This window comes from Rousettus aegyptiacus, unplaced genomic scaffold (assembly GCF_014176215.1).
Source record: "Rousettus aegyptiacus isolate mRouAeg1 unplaced genomic scaffold, mRouAeg1.p scaffold_m13_p_7, whole genome shotgun sequence".
NCBI classification, from domain to species: Eukaryota; Metazoa; Chordata; class Mammalia; order Chiroptera; family Pteropodidae; genus Rousettus; species Rousettus aegyptiacus.
The window spans coordinates 43985305-44005741 of NW_023416310.1; the positions used below are offsets into that span (position 1 = coordinate 43985305).

Below are 20437 nucleotides of genomic sequence, written 5' to 3' on the forward strand. Positions count from 1 at the left end.
CTCAAGTGAACAAATATTACAATATTGTCACAAAGTAGTATGTTGCTTTTCAAGAAGTTTCTTTCCTTCTTAGAGATTCATCCTCAAACTTTGTGGAGTACTGGTTTTGTGCTGGGTACCTTGCAGCACCCTGGGAGAAGGCAAGGAGGTGTCCAACTTGATATACACTTACTATTACAGCACCACAGCCTCAAGCTGCTCAGCTATAGGGGAGTGGCCACCACGGAGGGAAGAATTTTGGAAAGAGAACAGGAACAAACATTTCTTGATTGCCCACCAAGTGCCTGAGCCTGTGCTAGCCCTGTTAGAGCTGGCAGGAGCATCTGTTAAATTGTCAGAATTAATCTGTGGGTAAGTGTGCTAATTCTACTCCAGGTCTGTCCCCCTCACCCTGCAGCACAGGTGGAGATCTTAGAGGAGCTGGCTTGGAGCAGAGGTCCACCTGCTAAATAGATATTGCCCAAATTAAGAAGGCAAGCCAGGGTATGATTTTCAACACCTTTATTAAGAAATATCAAAAGTCAATTACAGTTCCATACACAGTTTTACAAAGTTCAAGTGAAGGGGAATTTAGGGATGCCATCAATATAATGCTAGGGTCTCTTGCCAAAGAAATAATAACCCTGTAACTCCTTGTTTAACAGTGATCACAACCATGCTTCTTCCCAATTCCACTAGGCCATGGCACAGAACCTTAAGTTACTTGAAAGAGTTTTAATACACTATAAACACTTCTTAAATATTTCTCCTTTTATTTTGTCATCATCCTTTCCTGGAAAAGCTGAGGTATCTAGAGGGAGCACATTTGAATCACATTCACTGCAATTTGTATTACATTTTCACAAAGCCTGCTTTAAGGGCTGTAAAACATTGCAAGTTACCATATTACACTTGGGAGAGAACCCACACACATTGTTTTTTTTTTTTTTATTTAACGTTTAACAAAAAAGGAGAATCACTCAACTTGAAAACATAACACACAGTTATTCAGTAAAACTGTGAAATATGGGACATGCCTGCCAATTCCGCCGAGGTCCTTGGAAGCAGCCAACATGATGACCAAGAACAATTGGATGCAGGCACATCAACAGAATATGGAATGGGGTCTTCTTGGGGATGGTATATCACGATCTTTTGTCAGGGACATTGCATCAGAGGGAAATTACACTTTCAAAATAATCGGGGCTAGTAGGTCATTGGCACCCGATGGGAAATATCAACAGTGTGGTGCGCCTTGGTGAAGGCTTGTGCTGGGTTATCTAAAAGGAGATTTCTGAAGGATTGTCCAGCAACATCAGAAAAAGCCATCTTCAGAGGAAGGACTCCTTGTTCACCCACATGAGACTGCGTGTCTCGTTGGGCTTGCACTCATACTCAATGACAGAGAAGGGGCTTCCCCACTGGCAGTGATCTCGCTTGTGGTAATTATAGAACTTGACTTGCCACATCGTTTCGAAGGTCCCAATGTCAGTTATCTGAGGGAGAGAAATACGCCCCATGAAAAATTCATTCTGCCATGAGCAATAGACCAGAGCCAATGTTAGTGAGAGATCCTGCATCATCAGATGTGATCGATCAAGACTCTCTGAGTTGGCAAACCTTAGGCTTTACTCTAATAAACTATCTTCCCTTATTATGGGAAGTATTTTCCTGTAAAGCTGTGTATGGACCATTTTTCCCCTATAAAATCTTATTTCCATTGTATGAGTGGCATTTGCTATTATATTGCCTTTAATAAAATTTAACTCCCTAAATGTATGTGTTTTCCAAATTTAATTTCTGGAAACCACTTAGAATCTCAGAATTTTAGAGCTTGCCACAGAAGGGGGATTGGGAAGGGAAGAGAGGAAATAATGTTTAATGATTGTCTTTTGGTTTCTATCTCAAAAGATAGTTATATAAAATGACATAAACACAACATAACTAAACATAGGATGGCAATTGTCCTATCATTAATTTCAATTCCAGGGAAAATTATTTTATTGGAAGTATTTGATTGTTAAAGACCCCACTTTAACTTTCGAATACCACTGAATGTTTATAAGTCCAGCTCTGTGCCCATGTCTCAGGCTTCGATTATACCTTACCCAAAACCATATTTGAGTATCTACAAGGTGCCTTGCACATATCCACATTTCTATAAGGCATGATTCTTGTTCTCACAAAGTCTGCATTCTGCTTCCAGAAGGTAGGTCCTACAAATCACTGCACAGAATTCTTCTGAACCAGAACACAATTCTCATGTAGCTGAGAAGAGGGCGCAGAATACCCTAGAGGCCACTGGGCAGGTGCTCAAGTGGCCTGTGGGGTAGCCTGACCCCGCTACCGCCTCCTGGAGCTATTTAGGGGATCTGGCATTCAATAGTATGATGCCTGTCGTTATTTTCTCCTCTGACCCTTCCCTGTCATGGGAAGGGACGGGGACTGACTTGGCAGGGTTTTTAGACTTGTCAGAAGCCAGAAGACATGGAGGGGGAGGGCAGCGAGTAGAAGAAGCCTAATGCTTGTAGCTGCTACAGGAGGAGGGTAATCAGGTGCTTCCCAGATAGCTCTCCAAGATGCTCTCAAAATTATATTCTGCACCATTGCCTCATCCTACTAATTTGATCCCAAAACAAGATTTGGCTTTCCTTTGGGAAATTTGGTTGACTTGAAACAGTGGGTGATATACCACACATTTTCTCTCAGATAAGAAAATGAAGCATCTCTTTTTAAAGGTCTGTATAAGTATACAGCAGCTTTATTCATAATAACCATAAACAGGGATCAGCCCAAATGTTTCAACATCACCTGGTGATAAACAAGTTTTGCTGTATCTATAAAATGGCATTTTATTCAACAATAAAAAGAAACATTCTGACTCAGGCAGCAACAAAGATGGATCTCAAAGACATGCTAAGTAAAAGAATCCAGACCCCAAAGAATACATACTGTATGATTCTATTTATATAAAACTCATAGGCATAGTCTATTATAATATATAATATAAATAGTAGATATATAATTTATATATTATGTATATGATATACGAGTGATCGATGATTAATGAAAATGTGCCAGAGGAAAATTTGAGGAGTGATGAAAACATGTTACATCTAGATGGGTGTTGGTTACGTGAGTGTATGTAGATGTTTGTCAAAACTCATTGATCACCGTGCTTAAAATGGGTACATTTATTATATGTAAACTATATCTCAAAGTTGATTAAAAAATAAAAATACTGATTTTTAGCTAGCTACAAGGAAACAGGTATTCTAAACACTGCCAAAGGGAACCGAATTATATAACCCTTTGGAAGAGTAATTTGTATCAAGTTAAAGGTGTGAATATATGTAGGTCTATCAATTTCATTTATAATTTATCTTAAGAATATCACGGTGTTTAGAAGAGTGAAAAATTAAACACTAAAAAATGTCCATCTAGAACATTAATTAATTATGGCATATCTATATAATGGAATACTATGTAACAATTCTAAATGTAAATTTTAGTAAACTTTTTCTATGATTCTATATATTACCTGAACTAAGCAGAGTACCAACAAAAATGTCTAATATTAATTCAACTAAACTTATACATGTTAATAAGTTTTATTTTCTTCTATGTACTTATTTGTATTTTCAAAATTTAATGATTGAGTTCTTTTATAATCAGAAATAAATGTTAAGCCAAACTGTATTTATAAGAATTACCAAATAGTTAATATCATTAATATAAAAGAATATATGAATAAATTACTAAAAACTAAGAACATTCAGATAAAGCTGGAACATAGTTCATTAAAAAGAAAAAACTGGCTAATATCTGAAAAATATTCACACATAATATTAGTAATTAAAGAAATATGAACTTTTACAGAGATAATATTCACCTATCAACTTAGCAAAAACTTCTAAATACCAGAAGTAATCTAAGCATCCAACTTTAGAAAATATTGCGAAAATGGTGGCATATCCATGTGATGGATTTATATAACCATTAAACATGAATTTAGTGTTTTTAATAATGAGAAAATAATTAGAACAATGTTAACAGGGAAAAGATTGATTAAAACTGTTTATATACAGTATGAAGTCAAATATATAAAATAAGATATACAGAAAAAATAAAATGAAAAAATATTAATAATAGAGTTTCTAAATAAAGAAATTAAATTGAGTGTTTTTCTATCTTTTCTACTCAAATTTTTTGCAATAAATGTTACTTTTAAAATCAGAAAGAATGTTTTAAATGGTGAAGTGAATTTATCATTCCTAAAAAATTAACATTTATATTTTTCAAATCCTCAGGACTTTATAAAATCTATTAAGGCTACCTATATACATATGAAAATATTATAACTTTGTATATAGTACAGTAGTGGTGGTAAGAACAAAATCTCATTTTACAAATCACTAAGACTTATTATTTTTGACCAGCACAGGGCATTCTAATTTAAAGTGAAACTGAATTAAATTAAGTTATAAAAATATTTTACAAACATCAGCTAGTCTTTTGAGAGAAGCAGCTTAAAACCATGGTATGTAAGAGAAAGAAATAATGCCAAGGCCTTTTTTAAAACAGACAAAAGTTGGTTACAATAAACAAAAAAACAAACTAAGATGATTATGACCACAAATAAGAAAAAACTTAAGGCACTACATTTATGTCAGAATAATCTTAAAACTAAGAAAGTCTCAATCTAAGAGTTCTCAGTAAAACAAGAGACCAAAATAGAAATCTGATGACAGGAACAGTCATAGTTAAAGATATGGAATACAGTAGGTGCTTCATATTTTGGTTTTGTTTCTCTTTTATTAATGCTGACCCAAGGTCATGGTATAGTAAACTTAACTGTTGCTGACTAGGAATATATTTTCCTCTTTCCCATGTCTAGTTGTTTTAACTTCCCATTAGCCTTCTCCCTTCCTTTTCTTTCTTCCGGAGTGCTATTTCTTGGGCATCTCACCACCCAGCTCAGAATTTCTTCTCCTCTGACTAAGAACAGATGGAGTCTAAAAAGCTGACATTCATTTTGAAGAACAGAAGAACCTACTCAGGCTCTTCCTCCCAATCCATCTGTGCCTTCCAAGGAAAATTTACCCAGGCAGGCTCCCTGGGTGATACAATTTATACACAGGTATAATCTTTTGCATTTGTATAGTACTCTTTATTTTATGCAGCTCTTTAAAAGATGTCATTCCACTTTGGTCTTGATTTTAGCATCTCCATTTTATGGACGAAAGAACTAAGATTCAAAAAGGTTAAGTGACTTGCCCTTGGTCTAAAATATGCACCCAGCTAATGATAGGTCAAGAACCTAGGTGTCCTAATTCCTGCGTAAGAACTATCATCATTGTACCAAACTGTTCATTTGAGCAAAACAGCTAAGAGTTAATGATCAGTTTTTTTTTCTTTTTTTCTCCCTGAGTGAGAATATATATGGATTATCACCTGTTGAATGCTTTAGGAAGGACACTGCTATGAACTGAATGTTTGGATCCCCCAATATATATGTAATAAAGCCTGAATCCCCACTGTGTGGTATTTGGTATTTGGAGACGGGGCCTTTCAGAGGCAATTAGGTCATGTGGGTGGAGCCCTCATGAATGGGATTAGTGCCAGTAAACAAGAGGAATAAACTCTCTCTCTTCATCCCCCCTTTCTCTCTCTCCCTGCTTGCCTTCATGTGGGGACATAGCAAGAAAACAGCCCTCTGTGAACATGGAAGAGTGTTCTCATCAGACACCACATCTGTTGGCACCTTGATCTTAGAATTCCAGGCTCCAGAACCATGAGAAATGAATGTTTGTTGTTAAAGCCGCCCAGTCTATTGTATTTCTGAAACTGACACTTTACTCTATCCCTGGACATTTGCTATAGTGTCCTTACGAGCTACAAACCTTGGTACATTTTTATTGCACAACTAATGTGAAAGAGAGCTCATCAGATTCCAAGGAGAGGAGATGCATTTGTTGTCCTCGGTAATAAATGAGTACTTCCAAGAGCCTGTTTTAAACAATTTCTGTAGTCTTACAACCAGCTGGCCCAGAATACCCAGACTACTCTGCATGCACCATGCCACCCACCTCCACTGGAGACAAGAATAAGGTCACATAGAAATCCATTGACTAGGGAGCACAAAATGATAAAGACATGACATTACTTCATTACTAAACAAATTCTGTATAAATAAACATCTGTGACTTTTAGTGTGGTGTTACCATTTAATTCCTACTGGATTTCAAGCCTCTCTGTTCTTGTGATGTGTCAAGTTTTATTAGTTAATACATATTTTTCATTTCTCTTAGCTGAATATATATATAGGACAACAAATTTTGTATCTTATAAAGTATATTTGACTTTAAAAGAAACTGTCACATATTTCTGAAGTGATGATGCCATTTTACATTTCTACCAGCAATATGAAAGTTTCAGTTGCCCTACATCCTCTCCAACAGTTAATATTGTTAGTCCTTTTAATTTTAGCCAATCTAGTAGTAAGATGAAGGAAGGCAATAAAGAACAGAAGTCAATGTGGTAGAAAAGGAAAAATTGTAAAAACAAAAAACAAAAAACAAAAAACTGTAAAGAAAAGTTGATAAAGCTAAAATGTTTTTGGAAAATGTCTTAAAATTGATAACCCCCTAGCAAAACTGAGCAAGTAAAAAAATTTACCAATAACAGAAACAAAGGAGACCAATACATTTAATGAAATGAATAAAATTTTCAGTTGACCTCTATTTACTAAAGAAATTGAATTTGTAGTTAACAATTTTCCCAGAAAGAAATTTTCAGGCCCAAGTGGTTTCATTGATAAATTCGGACATTGAAGGGGGAAAAGACCCAACAATTCTACATAAATTCTTTCAGACAACAGATGAAGGAACTCTTTTCAATTCATTTTATAAGCCTGATATTACCCCAACATACAAACTTGACGATATTGCAAGTAAAGAAAAATTATAGATAAAAATCCCTTATGGATGTATGCAGAAAATTTACTTATAGTTTTTATTTGCTTGAGATAATAATAAAAACTCCAGCAATATATAATAAGTATATTATATCGGGACCAAGAGAGTTCATCACATTAACAAAAGAAAAAAGAAAAATCATATCATCATATCAATAGATACAGAAACAACATTTGGCAATTCAATATTCGTTCATGATAAATATTCAAGATAAATATTTATGCAAACTGGGATAGAAGGAAAGTTTTTCAATCTAAGGGGCATGGATAAAAAGCCTATCACCCTTAATGGTAAGAGCCAAAAAAGGGAAGGTTATTAGCTTCTACTCCTATTCAGCATTGTTTGGAGGTCCTAGCCAGTACCTAAGGCAAGAGGAAAAAAAGAGGAAGTAAAGCTGTCTCTATTCACAGATGAACAACTGTGCTTGTAGAAATATTAAACAATATGTTAAAAGATACTAGAATTAACAAGTGAATTTAACAATTTTGCAGGATACAATATCAATTTATAAAAACCACTGTATTTCATAAAGAAAAAATACTAGTAAAGAAATACTAGTAAAGAAAAAACTACTGAACGATTGGTATTTTTAAATATTTCACCAATTTTATAAGTGAAAATTGTCATTGTACTCTCTGTATTTTTTAACAATAGTAAAATTAAGCCATTTTCTCATATATTTACTGGTCATTTGTATTTCTTTTTTTGTGAATTGCTTATTTATGTTTTAAAATTATTTTTCTATTTCCCATGTCCTATGATTATTTTTTCTTAAAGGTTTCCAAGAATTCTTCGTATATTGTTACCGATCTTGCCAAATGAGTAGACAAAGCTGACACGAGGAACAGCTTTTATCCTTGGGAGTGCATGCATAAAGCTACCTTCTTCCACACACACACACAGCCTCATAACAAAGCTCATACATCTCCTTGCCTTATTCTTCCAAACTCCCACCAGTCTCCCACTGACGAGAGCCAACAGAAGGAGAACATTATAATGATTCACACAGACAGCATCTCCACCTGGACTTTCTCCTGGAAAGGACTGAGTAGGGAATTAGTCATACTAAAACACAAGTCAACATTCTCTTTGAAGTGGGGATGGAGAGCTTTTAGAGCTAGGTAACACTTTATTAATTCCCGGTACCAGGGCTTGTGGAATTATTTGAATAAAGGGATCACTGCCGTTAATCTAAGTCAGATGGTATTTGACTTCTTCCTGTCTTGAGCTTCACTGCAGAAAGTTACTAATGGCAGCTACAATTTCTACATGGGCAGTAGCACATCAAAGCAACACAGCTTTTTTTCATCAATTGTTATTTTGTCTTTTAATTTAAATCACATTATAATGAAAATTTAACTTTGTTTATGATGTTTGGCAGAAATTTTGCCTAGTATGTAATCAAAGTTTTAAATTTTTACTTTTGGATGTCTTCCATGTCTTTTAGGTTTAGATTAACTCTTTTTATTTTGATTTTTTTAAAAGTTGATTTTTTACAGATAACTCCTTGATCTATCTGAAGTATATTTTAGAGTATATTATCAGAAAAAAAACTACAGTGATGTTTCACTCAAATAGCCAATTATCCCAGCATTACTTATCCAATGATTTAAAAATCCAAAACCAAACAAACGAACAAAAAAAAAACTACGTACTTTGAAGTAACTTTAGACTCATAGGCAATCTCTCTGGTATACCCTTAATCTAGCTTCCATTGCTGGCTTCACCTATGTAACTGGGTTTCCTTGGACAGCTCAAGACGTCCTCGGTATCCATTAAAGTGTGATTGTGTCTGTAATTTACAATACTTAAGCTTGAAACATTGGTGGCAAAAGTCATACAACAGTGTAAAAGGTTATGTAAGGCTTTCATTACTAGAATGATATTTGAGCTTAACATTAGAGATGCTGACTTGATCAGGAAATCCTAATTTCAATTGTCTTCCTTAGACTCACTCTATTACAGATAAGATTCAAATCATGGCCAATGCTCAAACCAAAAGCTGTAAGATCGTTGTTGGAACAATCAACTATCAATGACCTGCTTTTTCTAGATGTGGAAATTATATGTAAGAACATAGGCTTTACTTCTGGGACTCAGGATTTGTGAGTTACAGTAAGAGACTGCAGATCCTGTCTCCTACAACATACTTCCAAATTACCCAGTAACTTGAAGCCTCTCCAACCTTTTAGGGCATCAGGGACTGATGCTCCTATAAGAATCTAATACCCGATGATCTGAGGAGGAGCTGAGGCGGTGATGCTAGCACTGGGGAGTGGCTGCGGATACAGATGAAACTTTGTTTGCTTGCCCATCACTCATCTCCTGCTGCGTGGCCCAGTTCCTAACAGGCCACTGACCAGTACTGGTCTCTGGCTTGGGGGTGGGGGACCCCTGTTTTAGTGTATATTTAGACAGTTGATCTAGACTTATGGTAATTAATAAAATCTTTCTTTTCATGACTAAGTCTGAATCATTCTTTCATTTAGAAAAAAATACCTGTACTTCAGCCATCCAAAATAATGTAAAAATTCTTACTTTACAAATCTAATTAAGAAGTTTTTAATCAACTCCTTCCTAAATGTTTGAGTTAATCGTCCCCCACAATTTTCGTTCTGCTTACACCTGTAGTAAGAGAAGTATCCTTCGGGTCCTTTTAAGGCCAGAGGCTGAGGAGGGAGTAGCAGCCTCAGGAATAAACAGAGAAAGTTATAGCTCTGGTCCCCAGCCCATACTGGTTCCAGGGAGAAGATGGGGAGGCTTCCTCTCCTGCTCTATGAGCACTTGGAAGAGATGGTACAGGCTCATTTATGGTGGTACCCTCTGGACTTGACTCAGTGCCCAGTACAAGTTCAGTGAAAAAAGGAACAACTTCAAGCTGGCTCGGTGACCCTCTGTGATCTCATTAAAATTCTGATAACTTTCATATTTGCAGTTCTGCTTCGAATTAACATTTTCTTTCAACTCTAATTACACATGCTGTTTTGACATACTGGGAGTGGAAGGATATCTCTTTGTTATAACAAAAGATTTATTTTGATCCTTTGTCATGTATGTAACATGAAAATATTTTCTTAGAGGTCTAAACATACATTTTAAAACTCTAGAAATGAATGATTTTGTCAGAAAAACAAGTAAAATGGACTCAATAAAACCACAAAGCTCCCCCCACCTCAAGTAAAAGTTACGGACTAAATTAAACGTTAAAAACATTCCTTCCAAATATCTTTATTTTGGATCTTGACTTTTATGGGGAAATTCTGTCAGACTTTCAAGTAACAGCTAAGTCCTATGCTATGTAAATTGTTTCAGAACACAAACTACGAAAATGTTCCTAATTCATTTTATAAAGCTATTAAACCTGACAGCAAAACTTAGTCTATAAAGGCCTTCTAATTATTCTTCTTGTCTTCGTCTCCTTTCCACATTGCACATTAAACTGATTTTAAAAACATGCAAATCTTATCATATTATCAGGACCTAGAACTCTTATAAAGGTTTTTAAAAGAGAGAGATAGGTAATGGTGGCGTGGAGTTGTTGGATGAACTTTACACGTATTATCATAAAATCTGGCAAAATATAAATTAAAAAAATGAAGCCTTTAAAAAGTGACTAAAAGCAGGACAGAAACCAGAGGAGAGTTACCTTGAAAAGACCTCAACTACAACAGCTAAGAATTGTTTTTGTGGGTTTTTTTTTGCCTGAGGGAATTCCTCAGTCTCCTGTAGATCTGGCAGAAGAAAATGGAAGTTTTCTTGCTAGAAGTGGCTGAAGACAGTGTTCAGGACGGTGGAGCAGTGGAAATATTCCAGGAGAAAATCCTGGAAGCAAGAGAGCAGCAGAAGAGGTGAAACCCAGAATCTGACTATAACTCTGCTGTCATCCCTGGCTAACTGCACGCACGGGCTGGTAGAAAGGGACACCCTAATGGACCTAATGAAAAAGCAGTCAAATCAGTGAAGAGTCGATCCTTGAAAGAAAAAAAATTATGCTGAGTAAGATTTGTAATTTCGGTGTCTTTTTTTTTCTTTTTTGATTGAGTGCATTCCCAAACCTGATAAGTTAAAGCCTTAATGGCTTGAAATGTCAAAGCAAAGGTCTCAGGACTGGCAGAGCAGCTGGAAATTTAGGGAAATCTCAGGGTGGATGGATCCCCAAATCTCAGTATAAACTGTCCAATTCCTTGGTTGAATGCTAAACTCTATTAGCTTAAGGGACCAGGCTAGAAAAGCAGCAACTGGAAGCTGAAAAAAATTAAGCACACGTATCAGCTACTACTTACTGCTGGCAACACAGAGTTTGTAGCTTGAGTCCAGGAATGTTTACTGCATGCTACAGTATAAAAAGACAATAATCTTCAGAAGAATAAAAGAAACTAGAGTTAATAACATATTATCTACAATGTTTAGTTTCTAATCAAATATTACCAAACATGTAACAGAGCAGGAAAGTATGACCCAAATTCAGGAAAAAAAAGTCATTCTATAGTAACTTACTCTAAATGGGGCCAAATGTTGGATTTACCAAATATTTTAAACCAGAAATTATATATATGCTCAAAGAAGTAAATAGGAACATGGTTTCAATGATGTGCAAACAGGGAGTCTCAGGAAATGGAAAATATAAAAAGTGCAAATGAAAATTCTAGAGCCGAAAAATATGTCAAAAATATTAGATGATAAGCATAATAGCAGACTAGAAATGATAGAAGAAAAAAAATCAGTGAACTTGAGGATACGTCAATGAAATAGTCTAATTTGAAGAACCACAAAAGAAAATTGAAGAGAATTGAATGGGAACGTAAAGACCTGTGGGTAACACCGTATGTGTAATTAGAGTCCTATACTCTAAGGAAAGCAGAGTATGGAATTGAAAAAAAATATTTCTTAAACAAAATAATGGTTAAAAATAACCTAAATTTAGTAAAAAGCCATAACTTACAGATTCAAGAAATTCAATGGGCCCTAAGGAAAAAGAGGTACAAAGAAACCACACTTAGGTACATCTTAGTCAAACTATTGAAAACCAGAACTGTACAATACACAAAGGATCATTTATTTTATATAAATATGCAATATGATATATATAAATATCATGTATATAGGTCTTATACTTCAATTAAAATATCACAGGGCAAATAAAGAAAAAAAATAAAGAAATAAAATGAAATAGAATGGACAGTGAAACATGAAAACAAAGCTCAATTTTTAAAGCCTAATAATTGGTAAATAGTTAAACTGATCAGAGAGAAAAAAAAGCAAATTATGAATATCAAAACTGAAAGGATAGACATCACTGGAGATCCTAAGACATTAAAGGATGATGGAAGATAATTATCAATAACTTTGTGCCAATAAATTTGACAATTTAATTAAAACAAATGAATAACATGAAAGATAAATTACAAACAACTCAAGACATAAATGTGAGTAGCTCAATATCAACTAAGGTAATTGAATTTGTTAACTAAAATCTTCAAAGTTAAACACATGCCTTTATTTGTGAATTCTATCCAACATTAAAGAAGAATTATATCAATACTAGGTATTAATGTGTTTACTCTTTCAGACAACAGAAGAGTGAACACATTCCAAATCATTTTATGCAGTCAGTATTAACTAGACGAAGACATTACAAGAAAAGGAAACCACAGAGCAATATCCCTAAAGAGCAGAGATGTAAAAATCCTCAATAAAATATTAATGAATCAAATCCAGTCATATATACAGAGACTATACCATGACCAAATAGTGTTTATTTTGGGATTCAAAGTTGTTTTAACACTGAAAAAGCAATATAATCTACCATAGAACAGAATAAAAAAGAAAACGCCATGTGATCATCTCAAAAGATAGAGAAAACATTTGAAAACACTTTATAAACACATTCCTGATAAAAACTCTCAGTAAACTAGGGATAGAAGGGAACTACTCTAACCTGAGTATACCAAAAACAAAACAAAACAAAACAAAAAAACTTACAGCTAACTTCATACTTAGTGTTGAAAACTGAATGCTCATAGATTAAACAAAAAATATATAAATCTATATAGGGAACACTGTAATATAGAGAGAAATTAAAGAAGACCTAAATAGAGATATCATATTCACGTATTAGAAAGTTCAACATTAGAGTGTCAAATTTCTCCAAATTAAACTACAGATTTAATGCAAAACAAATTACTATCCCAATTTTTGGAGAAATTGACAAGCTCATTCTAAAATCCATATAAAAATGCAAAGGCCTAGACTAGCTAAAATAACTGAATAAACAAAGCTGGAAGACTTATGCAACCTGATTTAAAGACTATAGTATATAGGACACGAAAGAAAATTGTTTTGGCTCTGCTAGGTCTTTCGCATTTCCAAATTTAAAAGACTGATATATAAGTAAGTATGCAAAGCAGCTAGAATTCTCAAATATTGTTGGTAGAAATATGAAATGGTACAATGGTCTGGATATTTCTTATATAGTTAAACATACACTTACTTACCTTGTGACTTGTCAAATCTCCCCTTAGGTATTTACTCAAGTCGAATCTCCCGTTAGGTATTTACCCAAGTGAAATGAAAACGTGTTCACACTAACAATTATACTCAAATCTTCATAATAGCTTTACTCATAATACCAAAAGCTGTAAACAATCCAGATATCCAATTATTAGAGAAAAATAAGTAAATTGTAGGATATCCGTACAATGGAGTACCACTCAGTAATAAAAGGAACCAACTACTGATACATGCAACAACACAGATGGATCTCAAGAACGTTATGACAAATGCAAGAAGTCAGACACAACAGTATGATTCTATTTACATAAAATTCTAGAGCAGCTAAAATGAAGGTATTGAGACAAAAACCTCAGGGTGGGCTAGGGTTTGGGGGATTGATTACATATGGGCATGAGGGAATTTTTCAAGTGACAGAAATGTTCTATGTTTTTATTGGGGTGGTAATTACATAGTAGTACCCATTTGTCAAAACCTATGTAATTGGACACTTAATATTGGTGAATTTTATTGTATGTAAATTTATATCAAATAAATTTATATCGAACAAATGTATATCGAACAAATTCCTATAGGCATGAGGATAAATCTGAAAGGAAAGAAGGTCCTGTAACATCCAACACCTACTTACTTCTCCAGCTTTGTCTTGAGCCTGTCTCTGCTTCACTCTGCCCCTGCCATGCTGGGCTTCTCTCATTCATTAGAACACATTTTGCTTTCTTCCAGCTCTTTTTTTTTTTTTAATTTATTTATTTTAATTAGTTTCAAGTATACAGTACATCGCTTAGACATTTATATAGTTTACAAAATAGTCCCCCTAATTTCTCCTCCTCTCCTCTGGTTTTCCACCTAGCCAATATCTAATGCTAACTGCATTCCCCATGGCCATCTATCAACTACTGATTTGTACTTCTTAAACCCTTTACCCCATTCTCCAAGCCCTCTAATCCCCACTCCCCTCTGTTCACCAAATTGTCAACTATATTTGTGAGTTCGTTTTTGATTAGTCCTTTTTGTTCCTTAGATTCCACATATAAGTGAAATCATATGGTATTTATCTTTCTTTGACTTATTTCACTCAGCTCTTGATCTTAGTAGCTCTTCTTTCCTCACATGCTTCCTCTTCCCTAAACTCTTTCCTCAAACTCTTGGATGAGGCTGAGACTCCTGATATATGATGCTCCAAATGCACCACTACCTTTTTACTTCGCTCGACATTATAAAAATTTACTTTATTATTGATAATCATGTATAAAGTATGTTTTCCTTCTCTAGCTTAGAAGCGCCATAAAGTCAGGGATATTTGTTTTTTCCATCATTCTTCTACCAGTGCCTGATATGTAAAAAATTTTTGTGTATTTGCTGAGAAATCAAACAAGTGAAAAAATTAATAAAATAAAAATCTAAAAGTCCTAAGTAAACTATTAGCATCTTGAATTTAGCAATATATTTAAAATAATACATAATTTTAAAGTATGGTTTATTTTAGGAAATAAAGGTAGCTTAGTATTTGAAAATGTATTATATAATTATTACATTAATATATCAATGGAGATAAATTATCTCCATAGATGGGAAAGGAATTAAATGAAATTTAACACATCTCCCAATAAAAATATACCTCTTAGTGAACTAGAGAAAGAATGCTTTAACATGATAAATATTTGAAACTATCATTGTACCTAATAGTGAAACCTTGGAGACAAGGATACTCCTTACCACCACTAGCAGGTGACTTTATTCTAGAAACATTAGAAACATTAAACCAATGCAGTAAGACCAGAAAAAAAAAACAAAAATAAAAACAAAAACAGAAAACTACAGTTATGTGTAGATTACAACTTTCTATCTGAAAAACTCAAGATCCTTTACTAAAAAATTTTGGTAAGCAAGTTCAGTAAGGTGATGAGTTGCAAAATACATTATTTATTTCTAACACACATTATAAAAGCAATGAATTTAAAACAATGCAGTATTGGCATAAGAAAAAAACAGATCAATGCAATAGATTAGAAGAGTAGAAAGAGGCTTAAAATTGACCATTAGAAGAGCACAAATTATTTAATTAGTTGTATTGTGATATTCTAGACAATCAGATTCTAATATGAAACCACGAGTTGAGATAATATTTCATAATTTCATAACATTTCTTTTTATACCTTTCCTTAAGGGGAGATAATGATTGTTTTCTATGGTTTTGATTTGCCTGGCACCACACCCCAACACCAACACCCACAAGCAGGCCTTACCGGCATGGTGATCTGGATGGGTTGCCGTTCTCCACTCTTGGTTGGGGCTACACCTTCTGTGTCGTATATGCCCGTATAAACAATTCTGTCCCCGTCAGGCTCTTTAGACTTCAGCTCCAGTGGGACTGCCACACCACCAATGGAAATGTTCCTGCAATAAACTTGAGTTGGCCACATATGGTAGGGATTAGCTTAGGCACCCAGTCCTGGTCAGACCATAACCCTGGGCTGGAAGCCTACAGGATGTGGCTAGAGGAGACGGATATGGTAGAAAGTTCTGCAAGTTCAGGAGGCTTGGGTTCTTCAACTAATCACTCATGTGACCATAGCTACTTAATCTCTCTGAACTGACCTCAGTATTCTCATCCAGAATACTTATATGAGGCCTGGTAGGACTCTATCAGTGGTCCTCTTCTTCAGTTTCTCATCTATGGAGCTGTTAAAAACCTAGCTATATCCAGTCCCATCAAAAACCCCAGAGATTAGGGATATGGTTCAGGCACTGGTAAATTTATTTTAAGATTTTCTAGGTGATTCTAATGTGTAGGTAGGGTTGTGAACCACTAAACTAATGATTTTTTTTTTCATGTTCCAACAATCAGGCGTCCTGTGAGTTGGGGTACTCTTCCTCAAGCCAGCCATACCACTAGAAATTCTCACTGGCATTATTCCCTTGTATTAGGATGATGACTCTCAAGCAGTAGTCCCTGAACTTGAAAGAACAATATCACCTGCCAACCTATTAGAAAGCAAATTCTTAAACCCCACTCTAGGGTGAGGCCTAGCCATCTAAGTTTTAACAAGCCCTTCATGTGATTCTGATATACACTCAAGTTTGAGAACCCTGGGTTAGGTCATTGAAAAACCTTAATAAAATTAAAGTATAACTAGAAAAAAGTTTTGTCATTAACACAAACTGGTTTTTTAATTTGAAAAATAGAAAACTACCCAGAAGAAAATCGCATATAGAACAGATAACCTGAGAAAAGAGGTTGCTAGGAAAGAAGGAAAGTAAAAGTCTAGATCATATGGCAATACACAGAACACTGGGAAATGAGAGTAATGGGTGCATGGAGCTGTGGGGGATGCTGACAGATAGATGGACCAGGAGTACCAGAAACAATCCAGGTTTGGTTCTAAGTGTTTGAACTAAGGCCTGGCATCTAAAAGGCCAAAACAAGTTTATTGAATTAATTTAAGCTATAAAAGGTGTTTGGTGGATGCAAAGCCCCACCCCCATCTCCCCTCAGAATATGGTAGATGATATAAATGCTGGCTATTTCCTCCTTCCACGCTAGACTTCATATCATGTTTAGGTGGAGACCGAGAGGTAAATGACTCCACCCCTGGGTACTTCTCCATAGCTACTGCATCCTACCACACTAACTTTCTGCCTGAGGTCTACCAGGCACATCGACTGTGGTAGCAGGGAAGATAATTCCTGCCATGAATAAACAAACAAACAAACAAACAAACAAACAAACAAACAAAACCCACCCCCCTCCCCGTCTTTTTGTTGTAAGTATGTTGCCAATCCCAGGCACCATCACTAGGCTGAACAGACAGACAACTCAGGAAAAAAAGAAAAACACCGGGCACGAAAAAACCGTCAAACTAGGCCAAGCAGAGGAGGCTGTGCTCTGACCTGTGGCTGCTCCTCCAGCACCGGGGTCCTCAGCCACATAAGGGCGGATGGAGGAGGGGGGAGGGCCCTCGGGGAGCCCCAATAACCACCCCATCCCCCGCCTTTACACTACATTCCTCAGCCGTTCTCTCTCCTTCATCCGACCCGGGCGGAATGCCAGGACTGGGGAGAGGAAGACCGAGATTGAGGAAGGTGAACCCCAAGGCTAGCCGCTCGCATCTGCACCACTCTGGCCGCCTGGGGGTTCACGCCAGTGGCTGGACAGAAGGGATGAGAAATTTACAATGAAAAAAAAAACAAAAAACAAAAAAAATCCCTAGCCCCCAGGCGTCCCGTCGCTGTTTTATACATCCCACCCCGCGGTGGGTGGAGAGAAGTGAGAATTGAGGAAAGAAAGGAGTTAAGGCAGAGGAGGGGACCAAGAGGAACAAGGAGCTGACTTCTGCTCCCCCAACGCCGGGTCCGGCTGGGCGCCGCACGAGCCCAGAGAGGCCCGGGAGCCTCAGGCTGTTCCCGGGCCTCCGTCTTCCGCGCGTACCCCGGGGAGGGGGCAGGCATCCGCGGCGCGCGCCCGCACTCACTCGACCTGCAGCGTGCTGGGCTTAATCTTCACCTCCACCTTGTAAGAGGAGCCGGTGAGCAGCTTGATGGTGCGGTTCTGGCCGAAGCGCTGCCCGTCTACCTTGAAGAAGACCGGGCCATCATTGGGCTGGATGCGCAGCGCGATGGAGAGGCGCACCAGGCCCGGCAGGTCCCCCATGGCTGGGCGCGGGGCGGGCGCGGAGGCTCAGGGGGGCGGAGGACAGCGAGTGCGGCGACCCAGCAGCTGGAGTGCGGTGGGCGGAGAGGAAGCGCCGGGAGGGAGAGGGAGGTGGCGGAGGGGAGGCTGCAGCTAGGAGCCCGCGCCGTCCGCCTGGGCTTTGGAGGAGCAGCTTCTGAGGCTGTGGCCTTCCGCCTCACTTGGCGAGAAAGCGAGAGGTTGGAACAGTTCCCAAGCCCGGAGACCCCGCATGCCTCGCTTCTGTGCTGCGCCCTCCTCGCACCCGTGGGCTCGCTGTGGCCCTGAGGCCGCAGACAGATCAATGCGGCTGGGGGCGAGAGAGTTAATCCTGTTTACGCTGCACAATCCCCTTCAGCTCCGGGAGAAGACATTTAGGCTCCTCCTAGAGCTGTACGGGGCGGTTGGAGGAGAAGATTGGGAGGGAGGGTGTAGGTACTAGTGTTCAGCGACAACACCGAGGAGCTAGATACCACCTCGGTCAGCAAAGCGGGGAGACCATTGGTCACCATCGCTCGCGGATCCGGCTTCAGGCAAACAGGAGGAAACTGAGAGGCGTAAGGGAGACGGGAAGCAGAGCAGGAAATCACTAGCCTGTGATTTAAATTTCAGGAGATATGTCTTTCCAAAGCGTAGGGGAAATGGCCAAGGGTCTGGGAATGTGGGACAAGGAAGAAAAAAAGAAAATAACCAATATCTGTTCAAAGAGCTACATCTTGTGGGTTTGTATTTCCATTACTCATATTCTTGTCTCAGGAATGACACAGTGTAATGAATCACATGCATTTACAGATTTTGATGGGTGAGCTATTAACCCTGTCAAAGGCAACCGGCATGTGTTTAAGATATAGTTGACGAGGATGGCCAAGAGAAGGGATCCTCAATAAAATATTATTGGCAGAGTCCTCGGTCGGACACAGCAGAGTTTAGATTTGCATAGTAAGCGTGATTAGAAAGTCTTCAGGCAGAAGTCAATTGACAGATCCTGATTTTGGAAGCAAAAGGAGACCAAGAATATTACGGCTGTACTGGGAACGGCTTCAGAAAGCGGAGAGTGAGCTCCTGCTTCAGCACCACCCAGGTGGATAGTACCAGGGCCAGTGAGCACACCTGGGAGATGGAGAAACGGGGACAAATGGGTAGGGACAGGTCTGTTTGCTAGTTTTTGTTTACCTAGGTTAGTACTGCTTTTCTCTAGAAATAGCGTCATCTCGAAAGTGATTCATTTCCTACATTATTCTTCAGAAATAAAAATAAATCCACTTTAACTCTCATTACGCAATTGTTTGCAATGTTCCCTACACTATTCTGACTAGCATTAAGTTCTGTAGGGCGGCCAAATTTTGTGCGTTATTCGCTTCTGTCATTGGATAGATTTTCTGACTACACCATAGTTGCTGATAGTAAATCATATCCTTCTAAAAAACATATATATGTGTGTGTGTGTGTATATATATATACATATATATATATATCTGTACATATATACATATCCCTTACCTATAATGTATTTTGGTTCGTCAAAAAGACTTTGCGGCAGGAGCTTTGTTTCTTCAGATCACCCAATAAAATCTATCATAGTATCTTCTGCAAAGGGACCTTTCAAATATTTGCTGATTTAACCAAGTTGTTCTGACTTCACCAGAAAATAGGGAGTAAGATTGGAGGGAACGGCTTGAAAATGTTCCTGGCAGCAGAGGCAGTTTGTGTAGTAGTTCAGCCCAGAAGTACTACAATGAGACTTGTTAAAATTCCCGCTCTACCACTTTGTCACCTGTGTGACCTTGGGTAAGTGTCATTACTTCTTGGAAACAGTTTTTTCATCTGTAAAATAGGTGCGGAAAGCAGATGCTATATCTCTGGTAGGGTCGTTGTGAGGATCAAATGAGATGATGCACATTTTAGCACCTGACTCTATTAGCAGTTGTAACTGAGTGGAAATGCAACGTCAATAAACACATGTAAGGATGCTTAACTATCTCTAGTAGAAGAGTCAGACGAATACAAATTAAATCAGTATTATTAAAACTACTTTTTGACTATGAGTTTGGCAAAATTTTAAAAGGTTTAAAATTCAGTGTTGGTAAAGACAGGGAAATCAACACTATTATAAGCTGATAGAAAAACATAACTGCTACAGCCTTTTATTAAAAGTAATCTGAAGAATGTATCAAAAGTTTAAAATTATATATATAATTATATACATATAATTAAGCATACACACACACACCCCTTGAGTCAGCAATCCTACTTTTAAAACCCATTCTTCAGAAGAAATAAAGGCATCATTACACTTGAT

The 20437-nt window shown here is 37.1% G+C and overlaps 1 protein-coding gene across 1 annotated transcript; it reads right to left on the reverse strand.

The window, feature by feature from the left end:
• Positions 1-486: 486 nt before the first annotated feature.
• Positions 487-18551, reverse strand: CNRIP1 (cannabinoid receptor interacting protein 1). The gene is made up of 3 exons (XM_016137876.2): positions 17942-18551; positions 15716-15866; positions 487-1475 (listed from the first exon to the last, which is right to left on the reverse strand). The coding sequence occupies exons 1-3, from the start codon at positions 18118-18120 to the stop codon at positions 1311-1313; spliced, it is 495 nt and encodes a 164-aa protein (XP_015993362.1). The 5' UTR covers positions 18121-18551; the 3' UTR covers positions 487-1310.
• Between the last annotated feature and the right edge of the window lie 1886 nt (positions 18552-20437).

Coding starts and splice junctions, on each gene's coding strand:
- CNRIP1 (XM_016137876.2), bottom strand. CDS start 18,120: ATGGGGGACCTGCCGGGCCTGGTGCGCCTCTCCATCGCGCTGCGCATC. Junction 15,867..17,941: donor CCCAGCACGCTGCAGGTCGA/GTGAGTGCGGGC, acceptor AGTTTATTGCAG/GAACATTTCCATTGGTGGTG. Junction 1,476..15,715: donor CCATCCAGATCACCATGCCG/GTAAGGCCTGCT, acceptor TCTCTCCCTCAG/ATAACTGACATTGGGACCTT.